Source organism: Vespula pensylvanica, chromosome 1 (assembly GCF_014466175.1).
Source record: "Vespula pensylvanica isolate Volc-1 chromosome 1, ASM1446617v1, whole genome shotgun sequence".
Classification (NCBI taxonomy): domain Eukaryota; kingdom Metazoa; phylum Arthropoda; class Insecta; order Hymenoptera; family Vespidae; genus Vespula; species Vespula pensylvanica.
The window spans coordinates 1,391,469-1,417,070 of record NC_057685.1 but is presented as its reverse complement, the minus strand read 5'-3'; the positions used below and the strand labels follow the sequence as shown (position 1 = coordinate 1,417,070).

General features: G+C 33.4%; 2 protein-coding genes across 2 annotated transcripts in view; both read left to right on the top strand.

Annotated features, from left to right (window-relative positions):
* LOC122630541 overlaps nt 1-25,602 on the top strand; it is a 164,459-nt gene that overhangs the window by 138,462 nt on the left and 395 nt on the right. The gene's annotated exons all lie outside the window — the stretch shown is intronic.
* LOC122630534 (adenylate kinase isoenzyme 1-like) lies at nt 9,956-10,634 on the top strand. The gene has a single exon (XM_043815125.1). The coding sequence runs from the start codon at nt 10,245-10,247 to the stop codon at nt 10,611-10,613; it is 369 nt and encodes a 122-aa protein (XP_043671060.1). The 5' UTR covers nt 9,956-10,244; the 3' UTR covers nt 10,614-10,634.

Genomic DNA, 25,602 nt, shown 5'->3' with positions numbered 1-25,602 from the left:
GAGAGAGAGAGAGAGAGAATACAGGTGTCTCTTATATTTAGGTAAACAATCAGCTACATATGTATTATTACTTTATCGATTTCTTATCTATTCAGACAGCTTCATTAATTAACGTTAATTAAGTTCTATCTAGTCGACGAAGTTTCTTCTCTGACGAAAGTTTAAGATGTTCTTTTCACGATAATAATGATCGCTCGAAGGGAAGCTCGAAGGTAAAACGAAGGTATAGGGTGGTTCGAAGGGAGTGGCCAATTTGAACCGATATTTAGTAAAATTTTCTGTCGAACGTTTACGATCGATGGAGATTTAATTTCCTGATTTTCCATATTAACACACGTCCATGTTGTCGGCCAGAACTAAATAGCATTTTGGGGATTCGGGGTGAAGGGGCGTAATCGTCGGAGATGAACTTATTCCCATCCATGAAATTAATTTGGAGAACCAATTTGCATCGAAGCTTAATGCCGTTACGATGCATCTATGGTGTATAGTACGTCTATAACGTTACGCGTGAAATTGCTATTGCTTTATCTTTCTCTCTCTCTCTCTCTCTCTCTCTCCCTCTCTCTCTCTCTCTCTATCTATAACATTACTATTGTTATCTCTATCTCTATCTCACGTATAGATATACACGCGTATAGATACAAGAGGATTCAAGGATTTACAAAAGCTTTATGTATGTACGCACGAACGACGTACGGATAATTCCCGTTGTCACGAGAAAGGCCCGATCACGAAGTTAATCGATTCGAGAGTTTAACGAAAATTAATTAGTTCGGTCGAAGAAATTTTCAATGAGAATAATGCGTGTAACGGGAAATTGATAAACGACGTATAAGATATAACGAAATTTGCGATCTAATTTATTTAATTAATCGATCAATCGGTTACTCATGAATAAATTCGTATATATAAATTATTGATTTGATTCTTTTCTTTTTTTCTTCTCTTTCTTTCTTTTTTTTTTTTCGGTTTTCATTCATTTATGTAACATGTATAAATTCGTATATATAAATTACGGGGAAATTTGCTTTTTTTTTTTGGGTTTTCATTTATTTTGCTTTTGGCGTTTTTTTTTTCTTTTTTTTTTTTTTTTTTTACTTTTTTTATTCTATGGAAGGGGAAAAAACGAACGAAATAAAAGGAAGATGTTAACAACACTTTTATTTACAAGCTTTTCAAGCTTTCACGGGAAACGGATTCGCTAATATCCTGAACGTTTCGATCGTCGATATTCTCTCGTGATACATCGCAAAAGCTTTGACGTTATCTCTATGTTGTATGTATATATATATATATACATATATATATATAAAGCGATATATATGAGTACATATATCATAGATGAAGCTCGTAAACGCGTCATAGAAATTACAGTTATCCGTCGGCGAGGGATCGTTTCCTCGTAACCATCATATTTTTCATTCTAATCACGGTACACGTCATTATCGCATTCCGATAGGTAACTCGAAATGGTCATGTTTTTTCGATCGATTGATTTATTATGTATCTATCGTAAATGTCGATCGTCGTTCCCTTTTTTTTTTCTTTTATCTTTTTATACAGATATTCACATCTTTATATATATATATATATATATATATATATATATATATATATATATATATATATGAATATAAAAATGATTGAATGATTTGTAAACGTAAGAAAAAGAAGAAATTTATAAACGTAATGAAATATTAATAATGTACGAATCAATTTGTAAATGTAGTCATTAGATAATTTATTATACCAAATCCGATCGGCTTTTTTACATTGCATTTGTTTCATTGAAAAAGTCTTTTGAAAAATCTTTTGCAAACTATTTTTTACTTTTCTCTCTTTCTATTTATCAATCAATCAATCAATCAATCTATCTATCTATCTATCTATCTATCTATCTATCTATTTATCTATCTATCCATCCATCTGTCTTTCTGTATGTCCCTTCTTTTCCATCGAGACTAAGGAAACTCTTGTCGGATATTAATAAAGTTCGGTCTCCGTGGAACTCGAAAAGTATCTCTTTTCGTCTCTTCTCCAAGTACTTTAAAAACTTGCACTCACGGGAAATGAAATTCCCGCGAATTCCGGAAGGTAAAAGCCACTATAAGCGAGAAGCTTCATCGTTGCTTCGACATCATCGGAAAGGGGGTTGAAAAGTGGTGGAGGTTGGAGAGAGGAGGTAGGAGTAGGAGAGAGTGGGGAGTGGGGAGAAGATGAACAAATAGTCTAGAGAAGAGAAGGGAGAGGTATATAAAGACGATAAAGTTCTCTCTCATCTGTCGGATAAACACGAGAGAACACTAAGAGTGAGTGTAAAAGAGACACAGAGAGATAAATAGAGAGAGATAAATAGAAAGAGAGAGAAAGAGAGACAGACAGAGAGAGAGAGAGAGAGAGAGAGAGAGAGAGAGAGAGAGAGAGAGAAGAAAAGAAGATTAGGAAAACAATTTCATAAGAATATTCATTGTTCTTGGTTAGCTGTAACGTTGTAACTTGGTTAGCTGTATCGTATTTATTTATAATATCAACGTTAAATCCGCGATTTCGATTCTAACTCGTGCGTTAAAAATTTCCCGTCGATTGATGCTAACCGTTTGATTTATTTCGATAATATCGCTAGTTGTCAAATCATTCTTACAGATAATATGTTTTGGCAATGCCTTTTTGACAGGTTACATGGGATGATTTATATAGGAGCCACGTGATACGATCTATGAATTTACAAAATCGGTCGTTGATAAATAGTTCTGTATGGATGGATTTTATCAATGATTTCGTTTTTCTTTTTGTTCTCTCTCTCTCTCTCTCTCTCTCTCTCTCTCTCTCTTTCTCTCTATTTCTCTTTTTTCTTTTTATTTTATTTCATTTTATTTCTTTTTTTTTAATTTTTTTTCCTTGTATTTATCTCTCTTTGTTCTGCAAAAAACACGTACATGAAACTTCAACGCTTCATATGTTATAGTTACGAATGCTAATAATACTTCGCAGTGTCATTTGAACGATAATCAATCGATCGTGAAACCAAAATTCAATGTTTATTTTCTACGTGGTACGATAAAATTAATTTTGATATTACATACAGACACAGATATGTATATATATATATATATATATATATATATATATATATATGTATGTATGTATGTATGTATACCCTAATATTTATATAATATATAAATATATATTATAGAGATAATATAATAATAAATATTATATATATAAATAAATATATGAATAGATAGATAGAGAGATAGATAAATAAATAGATTTCATTATATTATATCAATTGATCTTATAATCTATAATTACTAAAACGTGCGATAAATCAATATTCAAGTTTCTTGCAGTTTAAATGCGAACAGTAATTACGCGATCCAGTTTTTATTCGAATCATTAGAATATCTTACTATTGATAAATTCTAATTATTTCAGAATTTGTTAACTTTCGAAACTCTTTTTCAAATAAATAAAAAAAATATATATACATTACTTTCATGATATTTTTAGATTAATTAAGTTCAATTATTCCACTTTATGCAATTCAAATACTCGATTAGGTGTGTGTAGAATCTACTTGGTATTTATTATATCTGAAGCAATATCGTCGTCGTCGTCGTCGTCGTTGTCATCGTCGTCGTCGTCGTCGTCGTTATCGTTGTCGTTATCGTCTTTGTAGTAGTAATAGTAGTAGTAGAGGTTTCCTCGTGGTCAATTATCGTGTTTACCTTATGCTTGTCGATAATTTTCGCGTGTAACTAACAGGTATTTCGCGGTACTTGGTAGCACCGTGACGTTGTCCCAACATGCAGAATCAACTGGACTAGGCGATGGATAGACAGGCAGGTAGGACGGGGTGTCCATTGCAGGCAAACGCTTGCCACTGTACTCGATCATTTACTCTCTCTCCCTCTCCCTCTCTCTCTCTCTCTCTCTCTCTCTCTCTCTCTCTCTCTCTCTCTCTCTCTCTCTCTCTCTCCCTTCTTCCTTCCTTCTCTGCCTATCTCTATCTCTGTCTCTGTGAGTAAGTGCGTACGTACGTGCGTGTATATATATATATATATATATATATATGTATGTACATATATATATGTATATATGTGTGTGTATATATCTATCTCTCTCACTCACTCACTCATTCACTCACTCACTTTCACCCTTTCTCTCAAGGCTAATCACGATACCACACAGTATGTGTTATGCTGTAAACACAGATCTCGACGTCTTGTGTCAATTGACTGTATAATCTGTAATTACTAGAACGCACGATAAACCAATACGCATGTGTCTTGCAGTTTAATACCAAGGGTAATTACGTGATCACGTTTATCTGTTATTCGAACCATTGCTCTTGTATTTTATAATTTCTATATCGTTCGTATTTTTATTTTTTTTTTTATTTTTTATTTTTATTTTGTTGTTGTTGTTGTTGTTGTTTCCTTCTTTTTCATTAATTTACGTTTCTTTTTTAAAGAATTCAAATGTCATTGATTATCATAAATTATAATTAGAATTAATGATTTTTTAATGAGAACTTTGATCATTCGAGCAGTTCTTTCGATCATTGGAATGTTTTATGTACGAGTGATTAGATTTTATGACTTTCATTTTCTTTTCTTTTTTTTTTTTTTCATTCTTTTTTGTCTCTCTTTCTTGTTTGCTCTTTTTCCTTATTTCTAAAGATAACTTATCATTGATTAATTCTGTACATTAAAATGCAAGAATTTTTTTTTTTTCTTTGAATGCAAAAACGGTGATTATATATCATTGGAATATATCTATTATCGTTGGAATTAATTCAAGATTTCTGTCGTTTGAAAATTATCGTAATAATCAAATTCCGTTATTATTATTATTATTATTATTATTATTATTATTATTATTATTATCATCATCGTCACTTCTTCTTCTTTTCTCAAAAATCAAACAGTGTCATGGATCGATATGTTTAGATCGAAATTAACGATTTTACGGTTAAGAAAAGAGATAAAAAAGAAAGGACAAATAAAACAAAATATAAGAAAGTAAGAGAAATAAAAATCTAATTTATTTGATAATTTTTTGTTTATTTGTAATAGCACTCCGCGTTGATTTTGTATTTCTTAGGTTGACAATGAAAGGAGACAGGAATATAAATCGAGTGTCGTAGTCGAGAGAAAAAGATTACTCACGACGAGAAACGAGTTTGATGGATGGACACCAAGCATCGATAAGAAAATAGATTTTTTCTTTTTCTGTTCTGCTTCTCACACCCCACCCTCCTCAGAGAATCAAATATTATCAGATCCTCACGATTTAGTTAATACAGAGAAGAGGAAAGAACGAAGAAAGAAATTTTGTAGAATTAGATCCTGAATAGAAATTGCATGACTAATTGATGATTAATATATTCCTTTTATGAAACTTATAATTTTAACTTAAAGATAGAAGCTTTTTGTGAAAGATTGATGGTAATTCGTTTATAATGAATACGATCATTACATACATCATTATGATATGTAAACGTAATTATGATTAGATCAGATTTTCATAAGAAAAAGAAAATGTGTGTGTGTGTGTGTGTGTGTACAATATATATTACCTCGTATAATTGATGCAATTGATGATAATTCGTTTATAATGAATGCGACGTTGCATAATTATGATATGTAAACATAATCGTGATTAGATCAGACTATCACGAGAAATAGAATAAATATATATATATATATATATATATATATATATATATAGAATAGAATATATATATTATAGAATATATATGGAATAAATATATATATATATATATATGCATAAAATTAAACGAAGTAATATATTAATATATATATATATATATATATATATATATATATATATATTACCTCGTTTAATTGATGCAATTAACTTTCGATATATTTCTCAAATGAACACGCTTCTTTTTCTCCCTTTTCCAATCTTTCGTTTAACGAAAAACGGAAAAAAGACAAGAAAAGGAAACAAAAGGAAAGAAAAAAAAGAAATGAATCGTTCACCGAACGGGCTCTTTTTAATAGCAAATTTCGAGGAGGTAGAAGGGGTAGGTAAAACAGAAGGTGGGAGAAGGGATGAAAGAAGGGGGATTACTTAGCCGTTGAACTTTGCCGAGAGTGAATCCGATTGCAAATTTGCAGTGGGACTGCTCTCGTAATGACTTTTCCTGAAGACCGATTACGCGATTGCGAGTTAAGAGAGTGGTGAACGGAAGAGGAAAGTAGGAGAGTGCGAGAATGAGATAGATAGACAGACAGACAGAGAGAGAGAGAGAGAGAGAGAGAGAGAGAAAGAAAGAAAGAAAAAGCGACGAGTCAACGGAGAGACAAAGCTCGGTGAAAGGGTGCCTGTAGGCTAATTGAAAGTCCGCCGTTGGTAGAGCAGAGAGGAGAAACGGTCCCCGGAAAGGAGGACCGAATGCCGCCGCCATTGTAATTGGCCTGGCTATTATTAACGTCGCGTCATGCCATTTATTTTAATGGACCTTGGAAGCTCCCTGTATTAACCGTACCTACTATCATCTGAAAGAAAAAAAAAAAAAAAGAAAAAAAAAGAAAAAACCACAAATCTCAATCGTGAATTCAACTATTTTGAAAATAATTCTTAAAATTTTGATTTTTTTTTTTTTTTTTTTTTTTTTTTTTTTATAAAAGATATCGCCTATCGAAGTATGTATGTGTGTATACATATATATATATGTTTTTTTTTTACTGGATTGTTGTCGGCGATGCACATTTTCAATATTGAATAAAATAAGAGTTTCTTTCGATATCAAGCTCGGAATACATTTTTTCGGGAACTATTTGGTTCGCGATTAAAAAAAAGTAAAAAAAAAAAATAAAAAGAAAATATAACCAAAAATAAAATGATAAAGAAAGTAAGCGAATATGTGATAAGGAAATGTCTCTTTGAAAAAAAAAAAGAAAAAGAAAGAAAGCAAAAATTGACCTATGCCAGCGTTTTCCGAAAAAATCAATAAATTTTGTAATAATAAATTTTATAATATATATATATATATATATATATATATATATATATAAAATATGACGAAGAAGTTAACATTAAATCGAATGTTTCGTAAACTTTGTAATTCCTACTCCGAAATATGACAAACAGTTTCTGTTAGATTATGTTGGAGAGAAATCAGTGTGGCACGCGTAGAAGTTCGAATTGAATTTTGAAAGATCATAGAGATTAGGATTGGTGGAGTCTAAGTTTCCTCCTATCTCCTCAGCCCGCAATGGCGGCGAGTTCGAGGACCTTCGAGTAAGGGGATCAAGCTCGGTGGCAGGTACTCGAATGCCGATATCCACCAATGATTCCCGCGCCAACCACAAGCGATCCTGGTAGGTGTCCGGAGAATTCCATCCGGTGGTCGCATTCTCGACATCCCGTGGGAAAGTCCTAGGCTGGCTTTCGGCACCTAAATCAATTAAATATCTTGGCGCAGGATAGAGAGATATATAGACGTGGAGAAAGAGAGAAAGAGAGATAGAGAGAGAGAGAGAGAGAGAGAGCAAAGTGACCGATATCTCTTATCGTGGGAATCATTTCTCGAGCATAGTTCTATCTTCTTTTCTTATCAAGGGGATTGCTATTATTACGATAACGGAATTTAGACGATCTATCTAAGAAAGTTTTTACGATCGATATAAAATCTATTCGATTTAATCTTTAATAAGTAAATATTTTTATCTCTTTTCTTTCTTTTTCTTTCTTTCTTTTTTTTTTCTTCGCTCTTCTTTTTCCTCTTATTTTGATACGTTCGATCAATATTTATGTCTTTCGTATTGCTTCATTTGTGGATTAGAAAATAATCGAATCGATTCATTACTAAAGAAGTTTCTTTATCTAGAAGTTAGAGAGAGAGAGAGAGAGAGAGAGAGAGAGAGAGAGAGAGAGAGAGAAAGAAAGAAAAAGAAGGTACTATAATAGGAAGAGAGAATTTATCGTAACACGAAAACGAGCCTGAACGATGGAAGATCGTAATGGCCGATACAGAGAGAAAGAGCACAGACGACAAGTGGAACAATTTATGCAACAAACGAGGTGATCCTTCCGATGATGGCTACGCAACTTGTCTCGTTTCTATCCTATTCCAATTCTATGTTCTAAATTCTAGTCTCTCTCTTTCTCTCTCTCTCTCTCTCTACTCTAATGAGCAATACCACGGTACGTTTCACACAACATGTTACAAATGAAGGCAAAGGCCGATAAAATAGAGAATAGGAACATATTCGTTTCTATAAATTTCGGAGAAAAAAGGTGTCGGCTAAGAGAGTGAGCTCCAGTAAGGGAAAGGGCGACGAGGAGACTTGCTTATAAGGTACAACTTCTTCTCACCCTTCGAAAGTCACCCTTGTATGTAAATTTGCTGAATAAATATATATACATACATACATACATACATACATACATACATACATACATACATACATACATACGTACGTACTGTATTTTCCTCTTTTTCGAGATTCAACATGGAATATAAACAGCGTATGAAACAGCTTCAGAATCTAATGCATTAATCTCCTCAGTTTGTTACATCGTCATATTATTTTCATATCGTTTATACATACATATACACACACACACACATTATATATATATATATATCTTTCTTTTTTCTTTTTTTTACAAAAATATAGTTTCTAAAGAAATATACGGGAAGTGGCGTGTTCGTATGGAGCAAGGTTGGACGAGGGTTGCGTGAAGGAGAGGAGGAGAGGAGGGGTTTGAAAATAAATAGGGCGATCACATCGAGCTTCGAACTGACACGTGCACTTATCGAGACTCCTGTTAGCCGCCGTGAACGATCCTGTTCAGCATGATAATGCGACGATACATCTTCTCTTTCTCGCATAGACACAGATACGTAGATAGATACATACATACATATATAGACGTATATACGTTCGTCTGACTTGCAAAGTAGAGGTGGAAGGCAGTAACGAACGGCACGACGATCTATCTCTTCGCCTCTTTAACACATTCCTTGAAGCGCTCCTCCGCCTCCGACAGTCTCGTTTGAGCCACCGTGAAACTGTTGGTATAACACTGGATGATCTGATCCATCTCGGCTTCAGAAATTTTTGGATTCTTTCTGTTCTTCATATCCTCCACCCTTTGTGCCTTCATCTTCTGAAGGGTATCTTTTAAACACTTAAAGAAGGCCTCTGAAATATATGTATATATTTTTTTATATATATTTTATTTATATATTTATTATTTATATGTATATAAATAATATATATATATAATGTTCTTTTTTTTTTCTTTTTGATTTTCTCTTTTGATTTCCTGTTTCTTTTTTCTTTTCTTCTCTTCCTTTCTTTCTTTCTTTCTCTCTTTCTCTCTCTCTCTCTCTCTCTTTTTTTTTTACGGATAAAAAGAAACAGAGCGCGAATATAAATACAAATTTTTGATTGCAATTTGACTGACCTTGTTCCTCGCCTGTACAAATATGTATCACCTGTCTAGCATCTTTCCCTATTTGTTTGGCCGACTCGATGAATCCCTTCAACATCGATTTCTTTTCCGTGTCGGATTTAACCACTTTGAATGCGTGTTTGTTACAGATAGACAATTCACTCTGAAGCTTTTGTAACGTCATTCTAATATCCGTGCTAGCTTTCTTCACGCATCTTTTTATATGTTCGTCAAATAATCGACTACCGTTCATTTTAATTAATGGATAATTATTTGATTTTAGTAAGGATATTACATTTAATGTTAAAATTATTAGAATTCGGAGGAAAATGTCCGAACGGTTATGTTTCTTCCTTCTCTCTCTCTCTCTCTCTCTCTCTCTCTCTCTCTCTTTTTTTTCTTTTCTTCATTTCTTCTTTTATTTCTTTATATATATATATATATATATATATATATATATATATATATATATATATATATATACATGCACACATACGTACATACATTCATACGATCAGTCGCCATCTGTCGCCGTAATTATGACAATTATTAATTATAATCCAATCGTATGAAATTGTCATGAATAATTTTTACACGCTATAACCTATCTGATACATATACGAAATTGAGACATAATCGAAATATGCAAATATTTCTTTGGATTATTTATCGAAAAGTTCGTAAATAATTTTTATTTGATAAATCAAAACTTGTGCGTTCTTGATAATACGTAACGATAATAGATCGATAATAAATTCCAAGATAATAAAGGGATATAGTTTTTGATCTCAAAAGAAATCGACATGGGTATGTGTTTTGGTAAAAGAAAAAGTCCTAGAAACAATAGAGATAATATGAACCAACTGAAAGAAAATTCCGGACCTATAATTTTCTTGGTCGGTGCACCGGGAATTGGTAAACGCGAGCTGGGTAGAAGACTATCCTCGAAATATGGTTTCATCATGATTTCGACGGGGGATTTGTTGAACCAGGAGATCCAGAATGGTTCGGAGAGAGGTCAAAAGTTCGCGGATATGACGAAGGTGGGACAAAGTGTTCCAGCGAATGACATTCTTCCTATGGTCGAAGAACAGCTGATGAATCAACCTAATGCCGTGGGATTTCTCATTGTTGGTTTTCCTCGTGATAGGACACAAGTAAAGCTTATTTAATTTTTTTTTCTTTTTTCCTTTTTTTTTTTTTTGTCTCTTTTCTTTTCTTTTTTTTTTTTTTCTTCTTTTTTCTTCTTCTTCTTCCCTCCTCAATATTTCCTATCGTTTCTTTTTATTCTCTTTCTCTATCTTCTTTTATTTCCTTTTATTTTATTTATATATTTACTTCTTTATTCGTTTCATTTTTCCGTCGGGAGATATTCGAAAATTCAATTTTCCAAAAAGCATCGTTTTAAAAAGAGAATAACGCCGGGAATATTCATACCATCGAACAATATCCCATCGTTTGACGGCAGGCGACGTTGTTCAACAAAGAAGTGAAACGGCCGTCGTTGGTGCTCCATTTGCAAGTCAAAAATGACGTTCTGTCTGAAAGGGTGAAAAATGCTACAGCCAAGAACGATAAAAATTCGGAGAAGCTTTCGAATGAAATTAATTCGTACATGAACACGATCTCGTCGACGATTCAGCCGAACAAAAAGGTCACTAAGGAGATCGATGTACAAAATAAAAATAAGGATGAGATTTTCAAGGCTGCCTTCGAGGAAATAGATAAGCTTTAAAGGAAATTCCGAGACTTAACGACACTTTTATTTTATTTTATTTCGTTCTTTTTCGTGAAAAAGAAAGAGACAAGGCTTAAGAATCGAATCGTACGTTGACCTCGATCCTTCGTAGATTTTTCCCATAGGTTTTCAAGCTAGTCAAAATGTCGAAGAACGATCGACCGACTGGAAATTGATGTGACTTTGCTGAGTCTAAGAAGAATGAAGCCTTTTTTTTTTGTGGATCCTACTTTTCCTTTTTCTTTTTCTTTCGGACTAGAGTCAGTCTTATAGAGGCTGATTTGAAATTATATCCATTCCTTTCTCTTCCTCTTATCGTACGACAATTTCACATTCTGCAAAATGTATTTGTGTGTGTATGTATATATAAGGCTAAAGAAAGCTGCCTGTTATCAGTCGAAGGGATGATTGAACTTGGAATTAGTACGAATTGTATGGCCGACGACGAGTCGTCCAACGTTTCCATTGAAATTTATTTGGATAGTATAGGTATATAATAATACTTTAGATATATATACACACACACACACACACACACATAGTCGTTTCGATATTTCGTGATATCAAAGAAGAGAAATAGATATTGTTGGATATCGGTTACGGTCGATCGTGTATACGTGAATTAATTTTTTCAAAATAATTTGATTCAACGACTGTTTTATAACGATCGTTAAACAAAAAAATCTAAACGAATGATTAAAACAAAATAATAATAATAATATTAAGAAAAAAGGATTAAAAGATAAGGATAAAAGAGAAAAAAAGATCCTTTCGGGCGTAATCGGTTTGTTTTGTTGTCGTTTAAAGAGAATTAATGTACGAGATTAATTTGTAATTTGTACGAATGTCTGATGTGCCATGGTAAAATACCGTGTTTCGAAAGTAAGAACGTCCAGTTAGGGAAAGCAACGATCATGATAGTCCCGCGGGTATAATTCAAACGTTAAGGAGGTAGTAGTAGGATGTATTATATCTCGGTGAAGAAACGTGCACGGTCACATAGATTCGAGCTTTAACTTGTGCCGCAAGCTCGAGTTACCTCGGTTGATAGTAATATTACATGAGACGTTAGAAATCGCTTTTTCTTCCTCTCTCTCTCTCTCTCTCTCTCTCTCTCTCTCTCTCTCTCTCTCTCTCTCTCTCTCTCTCTCTCTCTCTCTCTCTCTCTCTCTCTGTCTCTCCTTCTCTGTTGAATTTTTCATAATATCCACAGGCCGAACATACATACATATTTCAAACTAACAATTCACGACGTCCCACCTATTTTGGTCTCCCTCTTAAATTATATTCCAGGATTGTCCCATATTTTTCTCTTCGAATTACGTTCCCCTAATCGTCTTCATATTTTTCTCTTTCACAATCTTCAAAACGATGTCGATATCAATCCGTTATCCTTTTCAAGATCTTGTAATCTATTAGCGAAGTTAAATAATTAGTGAAATGAAGATTTCTTTCTTTTTCTTTTTTTTTTTTTTTTCATTTTTCTTTTCTAGACGAATCAATTCAGTTTTAGATATATTCTTTTGATATATATTTCGGGCAAAGAGAATTTTTGCAACATTCTTTTTGTCCAGAAGAAATAGCATAAAGTTTAATTGTAGACTTTAGTTGAAAGTTTCAAAAGGTCTGATGTATAATGGTATTAATATTTTCGAAGGAGGAAATCACGATGATTTAAATGTAAAAGGCAAATATAACGTGTTCACATTACTATTAATGAAACGAGATAATAGGTATTGTACATAGTAATAATACGTGTCGAATAAGAGAGAACAAAAAAATAGTATTGTATCGTCGATGTGATTGAGAGGAGGAAATGTCGCGTCGTCTGGAACGAGGACGATCATTGACTCGAATAAGAAATTAAAAACGATCTGAGGAGAGAGGGAGAGAGAGAGAGAGAGAGAGAGAGAGAGAAGAAGAAGAAAAAGAGAAGGAGATATAGAGACAAAAAAAAAGATAGAGAGAACTACAGCTCGTTTCATACGATATAGAAAAAAATATTCCCCCCATTTTGAGCTTTTAATGATATCTTTTATTAAATAACAATCTTATCTCATTTTATAAATTATCTATAACGTCAATAAATGTTTTATAAATATTTGAAATTCGATTGTTTCGTTTCAATGAGAATTCATCGAAGACTTCCCAATGAATTTTGTTTTCCTTTCCTTTTTTTTTTTTTTTTTTAATTTTAGCCCTTGTATAATAGTAATGTTTTTGTAATTGATACAATTTGAAAAGAGAATCAAATGAATTCGAAACGAATTGAAAGATAACGAATAAAGAACAATAGTAGTCGTAAACATCATATTCGTTCGTTATCGTTCGTTGTATTAAGTATTTAGGTATTACATTTGCGAGTATGGTAACTTTAAAAATCTCGCGTATATTGTGAAACGTCCTGTATGAAAGGATAAAGGAAGACAAAAAGTTGCATACAGAGTCAGCGAGTGGATGGAGTCCAGAACTGATTGAAGTTGTAACGTTAAGGCGAAAGGAGTCGCCAGCCAGGAAAACGTAGGATATGTCTGTCGTGGCAAAGGAAGATGCTTGCGAATAAAAGTTATGTAAAGAGGTAGGAAAGAGGGAAAAAGAGAGGATGAGAGAAATAGAGAGAGAGAGAGAGAGAGAGAGAGAGAGAGAGAGAGAGAGAGAGAGAGAGAGAAAGAGGGAATCGAACGTGTACCGGGAAGAAAACAAGAAACGCGACTCGCATGAATTGCTTGCTCACTCTCATGCGCTTTTATGCATGAGAATTCTGATCGTCATACGGCCAAAGAGAGATTTATGCCAGCCGCGAACTAAAAAACATCGAAGATTCGTTCGACATCTTTCGAAAGATATTGGATTTTTATCTATCCAAGAGAAATCTGCATATTTCTGTATATGTCCATACATATGCTATATATATATACATATATTTATATTATATATATGGTATATAATATCATTAATGATATAATATTGTATATAAATATATAGTATAGTATATGTATTATTATTTATATTTTATATATATACATATATATATATATATATTTATAACATCGTATATGATATTATTAATAATAATAGTATTATATATATATGTATATATATGTGTGTATATATCCATATGTATTATTATTTATATTTTATATATATATATATAATATATTATTTATATAGTAATGTATAGTAACAATAATATATAATGTGTATTTTTTGCTTCAACTTTATTTATTAACGAAATTTTTAATCGTCAAGAAATCTTGTATGATAGATAATTATTAATTAATCAATGACGTTATCATATATATGTATATATATATATATATATATATATATATATATAATATTCTCTTGTACAGATAATTAAGAGATCTAAAATTCCAATGTCACGTTCAAACTATCGTCTTAAACGGTATTACGTTTTGAGGGTATGTCGTGTATCGGAGGATGTTTAAGGAAGGGTAGTTTGCTCGCGTACATTTCAACCTAACTACACGTACATATATATATATATATATATATATATATATATATATATATGGATGTCTCTTTCTCCCTCTCTCTCTCTCTCTCTCTCTCTTTCTGTGTATATATGTATGTATATGTGTGTGTATTAGTGAACACGAATCGGAAGGAGTACTAGGAAGGTACGAGGAGCAATCTCACGGTTGATCGCTCAAGTTTTCGAAGTCCATCCGAGAAACCCTACGGCAGGTTAACGTTTGTGAGACTCGATAGAGATCTCGATTTAATGCTGTTGTCCGTGATCTAACGATATATCTAATCTCACATCTTATCTAAGATTATTTCGATCATGGATTTTTGATCTGTTTTTAAAGGTAATTATTATTGTGAAATAAAGGAGAAAATAAATGTTTCGATCTTTAATTCGAAAGGGGAAAAAAAAAAAAAAGAAACGAGAGATCTAATCGAAAAGAAATGAAGAATGGAAAGAGAATATACATAGACAGACGAACAGATTGACATACGGATAGGTGGACAGACATAGAGAGAAATAATATTTACATAGATGGAAATAAGACGAAATATAAGGTAAACGAAAAGCCATTGTTTTAGTAGTTTAATCTTTATCCTCTTTTATAAATCTCTCTTTACATACACATATGCATACAGTTCTTAATAATCTAACAATAATACGATTTTAAAATACTTCGCCAACTATATGTTATAATCCTACTTTATACATCCTATGTATGTATGTATGTATGTATGTATGTATGTACGTACAATATACATACATATAATACATTTATATTATTCTTCTCTCATAGAAATAAGCGAACTCATCTTCTTTCCTGCGTCGTGTCGTTGCTAAGTATAAAAAGAAAAAAAAAAAAAAAAAAGAAAGAAAAGAAAGGAAAAAAAAAAAAGAGAGAAAAGAAAAGTCATAGTAGCATATTATAATTCTCCTGAAATATCTACCATGTCGTCGTTCCACTTTTCCTTCACTCTTTCCTAATTCTGTCTGTCTCCTCCCTTTTCCAACCCCTTCTATTGGTATTATCTCTATTCCTCTCATCCTGAACACGCTCCATTTCTTCAACTCTAGAACGTCGTACGTAGAAATTGAATAAAGGAAAGAAAAGGAAAAGATAGGGAGAAAGAGACAGAGGACAGAGTTTGATAAGGACAGGAAGGGAGCGTGTGTGTGTTCATAAGAGAGAGAGAGAGAGAGAGAGAGAGAGAAAGAGAGTTAGCTTCGCTGCTTGAAAATGCTTGGATCATCGTTCTTGACTACCACCACTGCTTATTTTTCGACGACGGCGTTTTGTCTCCCCATCTTTTCTTCTTCTTCTCCTTCTTCTTCTACTTCCTGTTCTTCGGCACCCCTTGCCTACTTCATTTTCTCTTCTTTGGAATGTTTCCAGACGTCGTACCGATTTCCCTCTCCACGTACGTCTCACTAACCTTCTTTCTCTCTCTCTCTCTCTCTCTCTCTTTCTCTCTCTTTTTATGTATGTATATGTATTCTTTATATATATATATAAATATTATATTATATTATTATTTTATCTAAATATTATATATATTATTATTTATATATATGTATATATATATATATCTTTCTCTTTCTCTCTTAATCTTCTTAATCAGTCTTTGCTTTTTTAAGTAATTTTTAACGTTTAGTATTTGCTTTTCTTCCTTTCTTGATTCATCATTTCCCATCTTTTTCTGACACTTTCAGCTCGTCGTTATGGCATGCTCCATCGGAAAACTACCCTCTTCAATACCCTTTCCTTTTTTCCTTTCCATTTCTCTCTCTCTCTTTCTCTTTTTCTTTTTTTAGTTCACCTTTTTTTATTTTTTCATACGTTCGTTTCTTATTTTTTGTTTCTCTCTCTCTCTCTCTCTCTCTCTTTATCTCTTTCTTTCTTTTATTTTGTTTTCTTCCCTTCTTTCTTCTTTTTTTTTTCTTTTTTTAAACCGCCATAAGATTCTGCTTGGACGTTTTTTTCTAAATACATATTGTTCAACGTTTAGCGAGGATAGAAAAGTAAAGGAGAAGGACAATGTATTTATTCGTGATTATCATAATTCCTTTAGATTCGAATAAAATAATAATGATGTGGAAGGAAAGAATGGTTAAAACTGATTGTGTCTGAGGGATGATCGTCTTTCTCTCTTTTCCCTTTTCATGTTTTCTTTATACGAAGAAAATTGCTTTAAAAAAAGAGTAAGAATAAATAAATAAATAAATAAATAAATAAATAAATAAATAAATAAATAAATAAATAAATGAATTACTTCCCTTATAACGAAACTTGCGCAAAAAGAAATTATTTTGCTCGTTTGAAAAATTTCCTTGGAAAATATTGTTCCTTTGTTAGAAGAGATTAGGTAAGCTCGGTTAAAAACAAAAGAGAAAGAGAAAGAGAGAGAGAGAGAGAGAGAGAGAGAGAGAGAAAATTCTTTTGTTTGGAGAAATACAACTTCGCTTTTTTCCTTTCTTGTAAATTCGAGTCACCAAAGACGCATACGTCGCATTATAAGGAACGATATTTTAGAATTTGCTCCGTGGCGAACAACGCGCTATAAAGCACAGTTTACAAGCTCGCAATTTCTAACTTTTCGAAGGAAGTACGTGAACGCATACACGTCTTACCGTCGACTAAATCAAAAAATATGGGTATGTGCTTTAGACGTTGTTTTTAACGAGAAAGAGAGAGAAAGAGAAAAAGAGAGAAAGAGAGAGAGAGAGAGAGAGATATTCACGTAAGATTAGACCAAACTCCTATTAATTATTCTTACTTTTTTCCGAAGACGTTCTCTTATTCGTGTTTAATGTTTCATAGTATAAACGATTTGATAATTATATTGTTTCAGTGAGACCGTTTAAAAGTTTTTTTTTTTCTTTTTTTATAAAATCTTTTCATCCTTATTACTTCGTCGTTCCTTATCTTTCTCTTTCTCTTTCTCTTTCTCTTTTTTCTTTTTTCTTTTTTCTTTTCCTTTTTCTTTCCTTTTCTTTCCTTTTCTTTTCTTTTCTTTTTGGTGAAACTTGCTCCTACTTGCTAAGGAAGAAAATCGGTAGAGCTAAGTTTAATGAGAAACAAACTTCATCCCAAGCAAAGACCTTTATGTGTTTTTTTCTACTTCATTTTTCCTATTGCTCGCGGTCCTTGTTAATAAAACGGAGAATGTGGAGGGGTAAGGAAGGATCGAGGGAGTGGAGAGAGGGGAAGGTTGAAGCTTTATTAATTTATTTTTTTCGCGTGGACAGAAGTAAGAAAAGTTTTTTCTATGATAAAGTGGATAAGAGAACGACGCTATATGTTTTGTCGGTGTCGTGTAGCATCATTTACTACGGAGAACTTATGACTCTAATTTTCTTTCTAATATTTTCTAATTTATTGATAACGAACTGGTTTATTTGGAATATTACTTTACTGAGAAATTCGAGCGCTCGTAGGTACATATATAAATGTATTTATATATATTTATATACCTGTGTGTGTGTGTGCGCTTATTTACGTATCTCTCTTATTATTAAGCTACTAATTAATTATTAATATTTCGAATAGCAATAGCTTAATAATTAAAAGAGAACATCGTCAATATTATATATATATTATGATGATCGACGAAATGAAATTAGAATATAATTAAATCTACGTTATTCATTATTATACCTATAGTATAAGTATCCGCTATCTTTATACATACAAAAAAAGAAAAAAAGGGAAGAAGAAAGATCGTATAATAATCTTCGAGAAGAAACCTTTTATTTCTTCATCGTCTATCTATCTATCACTATATTTTTTTTTCTCTTTCTTTCTATCGTACTTTAGTTCTCTCTCTTTTTTTTTTCTTTCCCTTTTTCTTCTTTTTTATACTTATCGACGAAATAATCTTCTTTAGAACGGAATATCTTTGAGAGCGTTCGTATATACTACGATCGCGCGATCGTCATAGAAAATAGAAATTCCGTCGAAATTTCATTTTCCATACAGAGCGATATGAATTTCATCGAAGAAGGAAGGAGGAGAAGGAGGTGGAGAAAAAGGGGGTGGAGGCAAAGGAGGATGAGGAGAGAAGAGAGGAGAAAGAGAAGTGGCGGTGGCAATAGCGGTGGGGTTACTAGGCTAGGGAGAGAGAGGGTGGTTGCAGGATGATCGTGAAGGATGAAGAAGATCGAAAGAAGAGAACGGTTAAAGATGGTGGGAGACGTTTCGACGACTTTCTTGGATCGATAAGCTCCATGAATCTATTCTAACCTCCTTCTCAACGAGAAAATAAATCCTCGAACGTCAGTGAAGGTTGCCTTGAGGCAGGTTGAAGAGGAACTATCGCTTTCTCTCACTCTATTTCTCTCTCTCTCTCTCTCTCTCTCTCTCTCTTTTTCTCTCAATCTCTTCTTCGTTGAAACCACATAGACGTTGCTCTCTCGTTCACCGATCGTTTCTTCTTTCACAGACGTGATCTATCGGTGGATCTACGTGGACGCAGGAGATTTAGTTAAGGTCGTGCATGCGGGTCGAGCATACGCGAAATAGGACATCGAAATGCATCAGCACGGTGGCCAACTATTAGACGAGATTCGTGTTTCTATTCGCTTTCTTTCTTTTCTTCTTTCTTCTTTCTTTTTTCTTTTTTCTTTTTTCTTCCACCTCTTTTTTTATCTTTTTCATTCTCTCTCTCTCTCTCTCTCTCTCTCTCTCTCTCTCTCTCTCTCTCTCTCTCTCTCTTTTTCGCGTATTTTATATGTTTGCAATTTTTATTTATGTATGATATTGTATTATTGTCTAGTTATTTTAATCGATAAACTACTATATGAATGTATGTATATATTAATGATATACTATCGTCACGTTTCTCAATATCAATATGGATAGTGTGATAGTTATAATTATAAAAGAATTTTGCAAGTAATATCGGTCTGCAATAATTTCTAAATGATACGGAAATTGGCAAATGTTATGACGCGTTATCGTTAATTGTTATTTATTCAGGAAATTTCAAACGATTAGTTCATACCTTTATATATTGAATTACATTCTCATTTTTATTCTATCCCGGAAATGATTTGTAATATTGATGGCGACGGTAGTGGTAGGGAAAGGAGTGGAATGGAAGGAGTGGAGGGAAGCACGAATGGATTGTCATTTTTATTTATTTATTTATTTATTTATTTATTATTTTTTTTTTTTATTAAACGCATATATCCTTGTTTCTTTTTTTTTTTCTTTTTCCAAGAGAGGAATCTTAGTTGAACGGAACGTAGGAAATTTCTTATTCACTTTTTATTCCCTTTGACGGTAGACATCTTCATGAATTTTCTACGAATTATTCCGTTCGTCGTTTTTCCCGTAAGTATTGGATTTTTATATTAAAGAGATTTCATTTCCGTGGATGGTCGAAAAAATGGCTGCGTTGACTTTACCGCTCGTCGTACCAGATACTACCAATGTCGTTCTATAGCGTCGCTTTTAATTTCTTGGAAATTTATTACGCGCTCTACTTGTAGAATTTCTCTTTCTTATTTTTCTTTCTTCTTCTTCTTCTTCTTCTTCTTCTTCGTCTTCGTCTACTTCGTCTTATTCTTCTTTCCCTTCCATTTCTTTCATTCTTTCTAATCCTTCTTTTTCTTTTCATACGAGTAGATTATCAGTAGTCGAGACTGCATCGTGCCGAGTACTGCACGAGCGGTCTCTTCGAAAAGAGTGGAACGACGACGACGACAACGACGACGACGACGACGACGACGACGACGACGACGACGACGACCTTAATCCCTTAGCAACGATTCGCTCGCTTCGTTGATAACCGTAGTACGAGCATTTCGAGTGGAACAAATTTATGAGAGAATTTCTTTAACCTTTTCTACAAGGATTAAGATTTTCTTATCGCTTCACTTAGATTTTTCTCGATCGATTAATTCACCTTGCGGTACCTTATTTTCTTATTAAATTAAAAGAAAATATATAATTAAAAAAAAAAAAAAGAAAAAGAAAAAATAAAATAAAAGAAAAGAAGAAAACACGGAAAGGAATAAGAATGAAAAAGAAAAAGAATCCGAGAGGAGAGAAAAATCCAAGAAAAAAAAAACCAAAAGCGAACGAGTATTATTCGATAACAAGTACTATTTGGTTCCATTTTTTTTTCTTTTTTGTTACGTTTTCAGTAAATATTTATTTTCGTCGTCGATACTTTAAAAATGTCTAATATGCGAAAGCGTTTGAAGGAAATAAGCAATACGTGGATACACACACACACACACACACACACACATACATACATACGTAGACATCGTCGTAGCAAGACGCATAAATTATATTCTCGTGGTAAGGTAATTTCGAATATGGTAGCCAAAACCTTTTCAAAGAGGCGAAATAAGACTAAAATACGTAGCGTGTTTTACGCAAACGATTCTCGTTATTTTGGATGCGTAAATCCTAAGGTAAGCGATTTACCAGGGCTCTAAGAAAATCCCGTTCCGAATCGTAGAAACGAAGTCTCATGCTTTTGTAGTCATATATGTACGGTGCATCTATATATACGCGTACACAGTACACATACGTACATATATTATTTCCGCTCGAAATATTCTCACGTCTTGCGTTTAAAATGCGATCGGGTTGAACTGAATATAGGAAGAATGGAATGTTCCGATATATCACGTATTTTTCTTTATAAATCCGTAAGGTTATAGAATATTTATTTAACTCGGTATGTTTCGATACTTGTTTTTTTTTTCTCTCTCTCTCTCTCTCTCTCTCTCTCTCTCTCTGTCTCTCTTTGTTTTATCTTCTTCTTTCTCTTCCTCTTCGTAATTCCTATTATTATTTTATTTCGTTTATTTATTCTTTCTCTTCTTTTTCGCTACGAAATTCCCAAACCAAACAAATTTATGTTTTCATTTCGAGATGCGATAGAGCGGCGGGAGGGGGGGGGGGCAGAATAGGTAGAAGGAAATAATAATATATTCTTTAATAGTATAATATGTGGGAAATTTGGTAGAAACGAAAACGTTCGCTTTCGAATCGATTCAAATACGAGAAAGCTATCAAGACAAATAGTAAGGTAAGCTCGGTCTCATTTCGATTCAAGTTCTGTTTCTCTCTCTCTCTCCCTCTCTCTCTCTCTCCTATTCTCTTACTCGAGCGCTTTGCATTCTGATATCACCTTCGCCATGACTTGACAATTAAAATGTCAAAGGTTAACGAATCTCCTGCAGTTCGTCGAGCGGAATAAGATATGACCGGAGCGGTCATTTGCTACTTCGATTGAAATGAATAAGAGACGATCTCTCTCTCTCTCTCTCTCTCTCTTATTTTTTTATTTAATTTCTTGCTCTTTCGACTAAAATGGTTACCTTTACCTTTTTGCATTACTTTTCATATTAATTCGCCACATACATCACGGCCCGCTGAATTTTTAATCTTCACGCTATGTAAATGCAAAAAGGAATCGAAAATAAGCTTCCTCTCTCTCTCTATCTCTCTCTCTCTCTCTCTCTCTCTCTTTTTCTCTCTCTCTTTTTCTCTCTTTTTCTTTCTCATTTACTAACTCATTCTCTCTTTTTTCCGATTTACGGAACAATTCGATCTTTAATGGAATTATCGATGTTATTCTGGTTTCTTTTTATGTAAATTGTCGAAATTCGGACGTAAATCTTAGTTTTCTATATAACTCTCTATCCATCTATCCATCCATCTATCTGTCTATCCATCCATCCATCCATCTATCTATCTATCTATCTATATATACATATATATATATATATATATATATATATATATATATATATATATCTTTTTCTTTCCAACATACATACATACGTACGTATGTACGTATATAAATACTTACATACATAATACGTATATACGTACATACACACTCGCACAGAGAATTTTCCATGAGCCGTTGGTAGATCGGAAGGTGCAAGCTTATCAGGAAAGTTTATTAGCGTTGTAAATCCGTAAAATCCATCTTATGAACTCCATCCGGTTCTCTAGAGACGAGTAATCGAGTTTTCTTTTATAAGACGCAACTCGGGCCAGTGTAGTGGTCGTTACTAAATCGAGGCGATTCTCAACGTCTTATCTCGTGCCGACGCCTTTTTCTCATCCTTTACTTCTACACTTCTCTCTCTCTTTCTCTCTTTGTGTATATGTATGTATATATATATATATATATATATATATATATATATATATATCTTTCTCTCTCTTTTCGGTCGTTTGCTAAGAAAAATATTCTTTCTCTGTAGCAACCAACGCGATGAAAACTTTCTTTATTCGATCCTGGCTTTCTATCATGCACTACACTTCTTCATTGATTCTCTCTCTCTCTCTCTCTCTCTCTCTCTCTCTCTTTATCCATCTATCCATCTATCTATCTCTTTTTTCTTTTTCCAAATTTTCTATATCATTCGGATAGAGTGAAAAGATCGTTTAACGTGTTAAAAAAGAACAAGAAAGAAAACAAAATTAATCAATTCGTTGATCGATCATTAACGACCTACGAAAGATCAATGGAAAATAAAGAAAACAAATATATTGAAAAAAGAGAATAGGTAAGGAGACACGACGAAAGAAATATAATACTTACGTACCTTCGAGATTTTTCGTTATCGTTATCGTCTTCGTCGTCGTCATTATCGTCATCGTCGTACGTGATTGATGTAAAGGAAAGGTGGTAAAGCAAGAACGGACCTTAATCGAATACATAACGAGCTTAAAGTCGGTCGCTGATTGCGCAGAGAATAGTACAGGCTGAGTACTTCGCGTTTGCACGTGTAAATGCGTCATTGTCGCGGTCGGTAGCACTGCCAGCCGTGCCAAGCTATGTCGTTGGCTGTTGGGACAATGAGGGAGAGTCGACAACGTACAATATGAAGATACGATATATATGTAGCTAGGAACACCCCCTATTGCGAAACAAAAGCTTCCTGGAGCTGTTGCTGTTGCTGTTGCTGTTGCTGTTACTGTTACCGATGATGTTACTGGTGTTGGTACTGGTGCTGGTGCTCTGGTACTGGTGCTATTACTATTATTTCGTGTAAAAGCGCTTACGTCGTCTACTATCGCATCTCGTACTCACCTCTTCGTTCCACTCTTATTCCATTCATTCGTCATCGAAATCGAATGAATGAACGAATGAACGAACGAATCGAACGGATGAAATACATGAATAGCCGAAATTGGTATATTATTTTATATCCATTTATTTTTTTATCGAATTAATACGTGATCGGACCGAAAGATTCTGATTTATTCTTTTAGTTATTTTAAAGACCGATTAGATTTGTAACTTTCTTTTCTTTCTCTTTCTTTTTCAACATCGTGAAAAAACTGTAGTAGCTTAGATACTTTTTTCATCAATCCTGTATCGTATTATTTGTCGAATGATTTCGTTAATGTATCGTTTTTGGAGATCGTTCGAGGGGACAAACTTCATATTCGTTTAAAAATTTGGACGACGAATGAAAGACGAGAATGGATTCTGTGAGTTATGTAAATGATAATAATAGTAAAAAAAAAAAAAGAAGAGAAGAAAAAAAGAGAAAAAAAAAGAGATAGAAAAGAACAGAAAGGAAACAAAAAAAGAAACAGAGAGCCCTCGTTATAAAACAAACGTCCCAGTTTGGTTTTCATTTCGAAAGGTACTTCATTCGATTCATTCAAATGCGAAGCGCTACTACCATCGAGTTTTTTTATTCTTCTCGAAAGTGTCTAATGGATTTCGATATTGACATAACTGATACTCTACCAGTAATTTACATAGTGTAATAACAAATAACCCATTGAAAACGTTATTTAATCAAATTACGTGTGAGCTCGGTAAAGCGTAGCTTGGACGTTTCATCGTCGTGTCTTTTGCTAGAGCATAGGTCAAGTCTTTTACAGACCACTACCTTTGGTAAATATGTAGCTTCGTTCGACGTTCATTCGACGCGAATGCAAGTCACTCTTATAAATTAAGTCGAATGAATTCACTTTAACGCTCGTCCGATCGCACGAACGTAAAAGGAATAAGAAAATTCTTTCCGATGAAGACACGAAATTGTTAATCTAATCGTAAGGAAAAAAGGAGAAGAGAAAAAAATAGGAGAGAGAGAGAGAGAGAGAGAGAGAGAGAGAGAGAGAGAGAGAGACAAATAAAGTAAAATAAAAAAAAAAGAGTAGGATAGAAAAAACGATTCTTTCTTATCTTAATACTTCTAAACTTAATATAGTAAATGTTTAAAAGTTAAAATTTAAAAGAACGAGAAAGAAGGGAAAGAAAAGAACGTCGCAATTCGCATTTTCGAATATTTTCAATACGAATAAAATGGGAAAACATCATTTCGACGAACGAAAAATAAAGTAAATAAGATTTATTTAATAACTATAACGCGTTGGGCAAATAAAATTCGAAAAACGTTTTTCTACTAATTCATCGAGACGATTGGAACGGACAGGTCGAGCAAGCCGTGTGTTTTCGATGGATAAACGTATAACGAAAACGGCAGGTACGGAAGAGCAAATTCATTCACCGGTACACTTTCACTCCTAGCCGAACGTTTTAAAATCCTATTGTCGGTTTGTATCCCGTTCGACGAATTGTTCGAGACTCGAGTTGGAAACGGATTTCGGACTGTTGTAGTAGAGCGACTAGGAGCTCATATTTTTGTGAAATGACCGTGAGTAATTTCCTTATCGATTCGAGCAGACTTTACGCCGCAGGAATACCACGTATTAAAAATTTTCTCTCTCTCTCTCTCTCTCTCTCTCTCTCTCTCTCTCTCTCTTTTACTATAGTTTCAGCTCACGTCCAATCTTCTGTCAGATATCCGATACAAAATCTCGTGGCCATACTTCCCCCTCCCCTTCCTCATTCTTCTTCCTCGAAAATCCATCCGTTCTTTTCGTTATTTTTAATGCGATCTGATTCTCTCGAGAAAGTATCCCTACGTTTTTCAATTA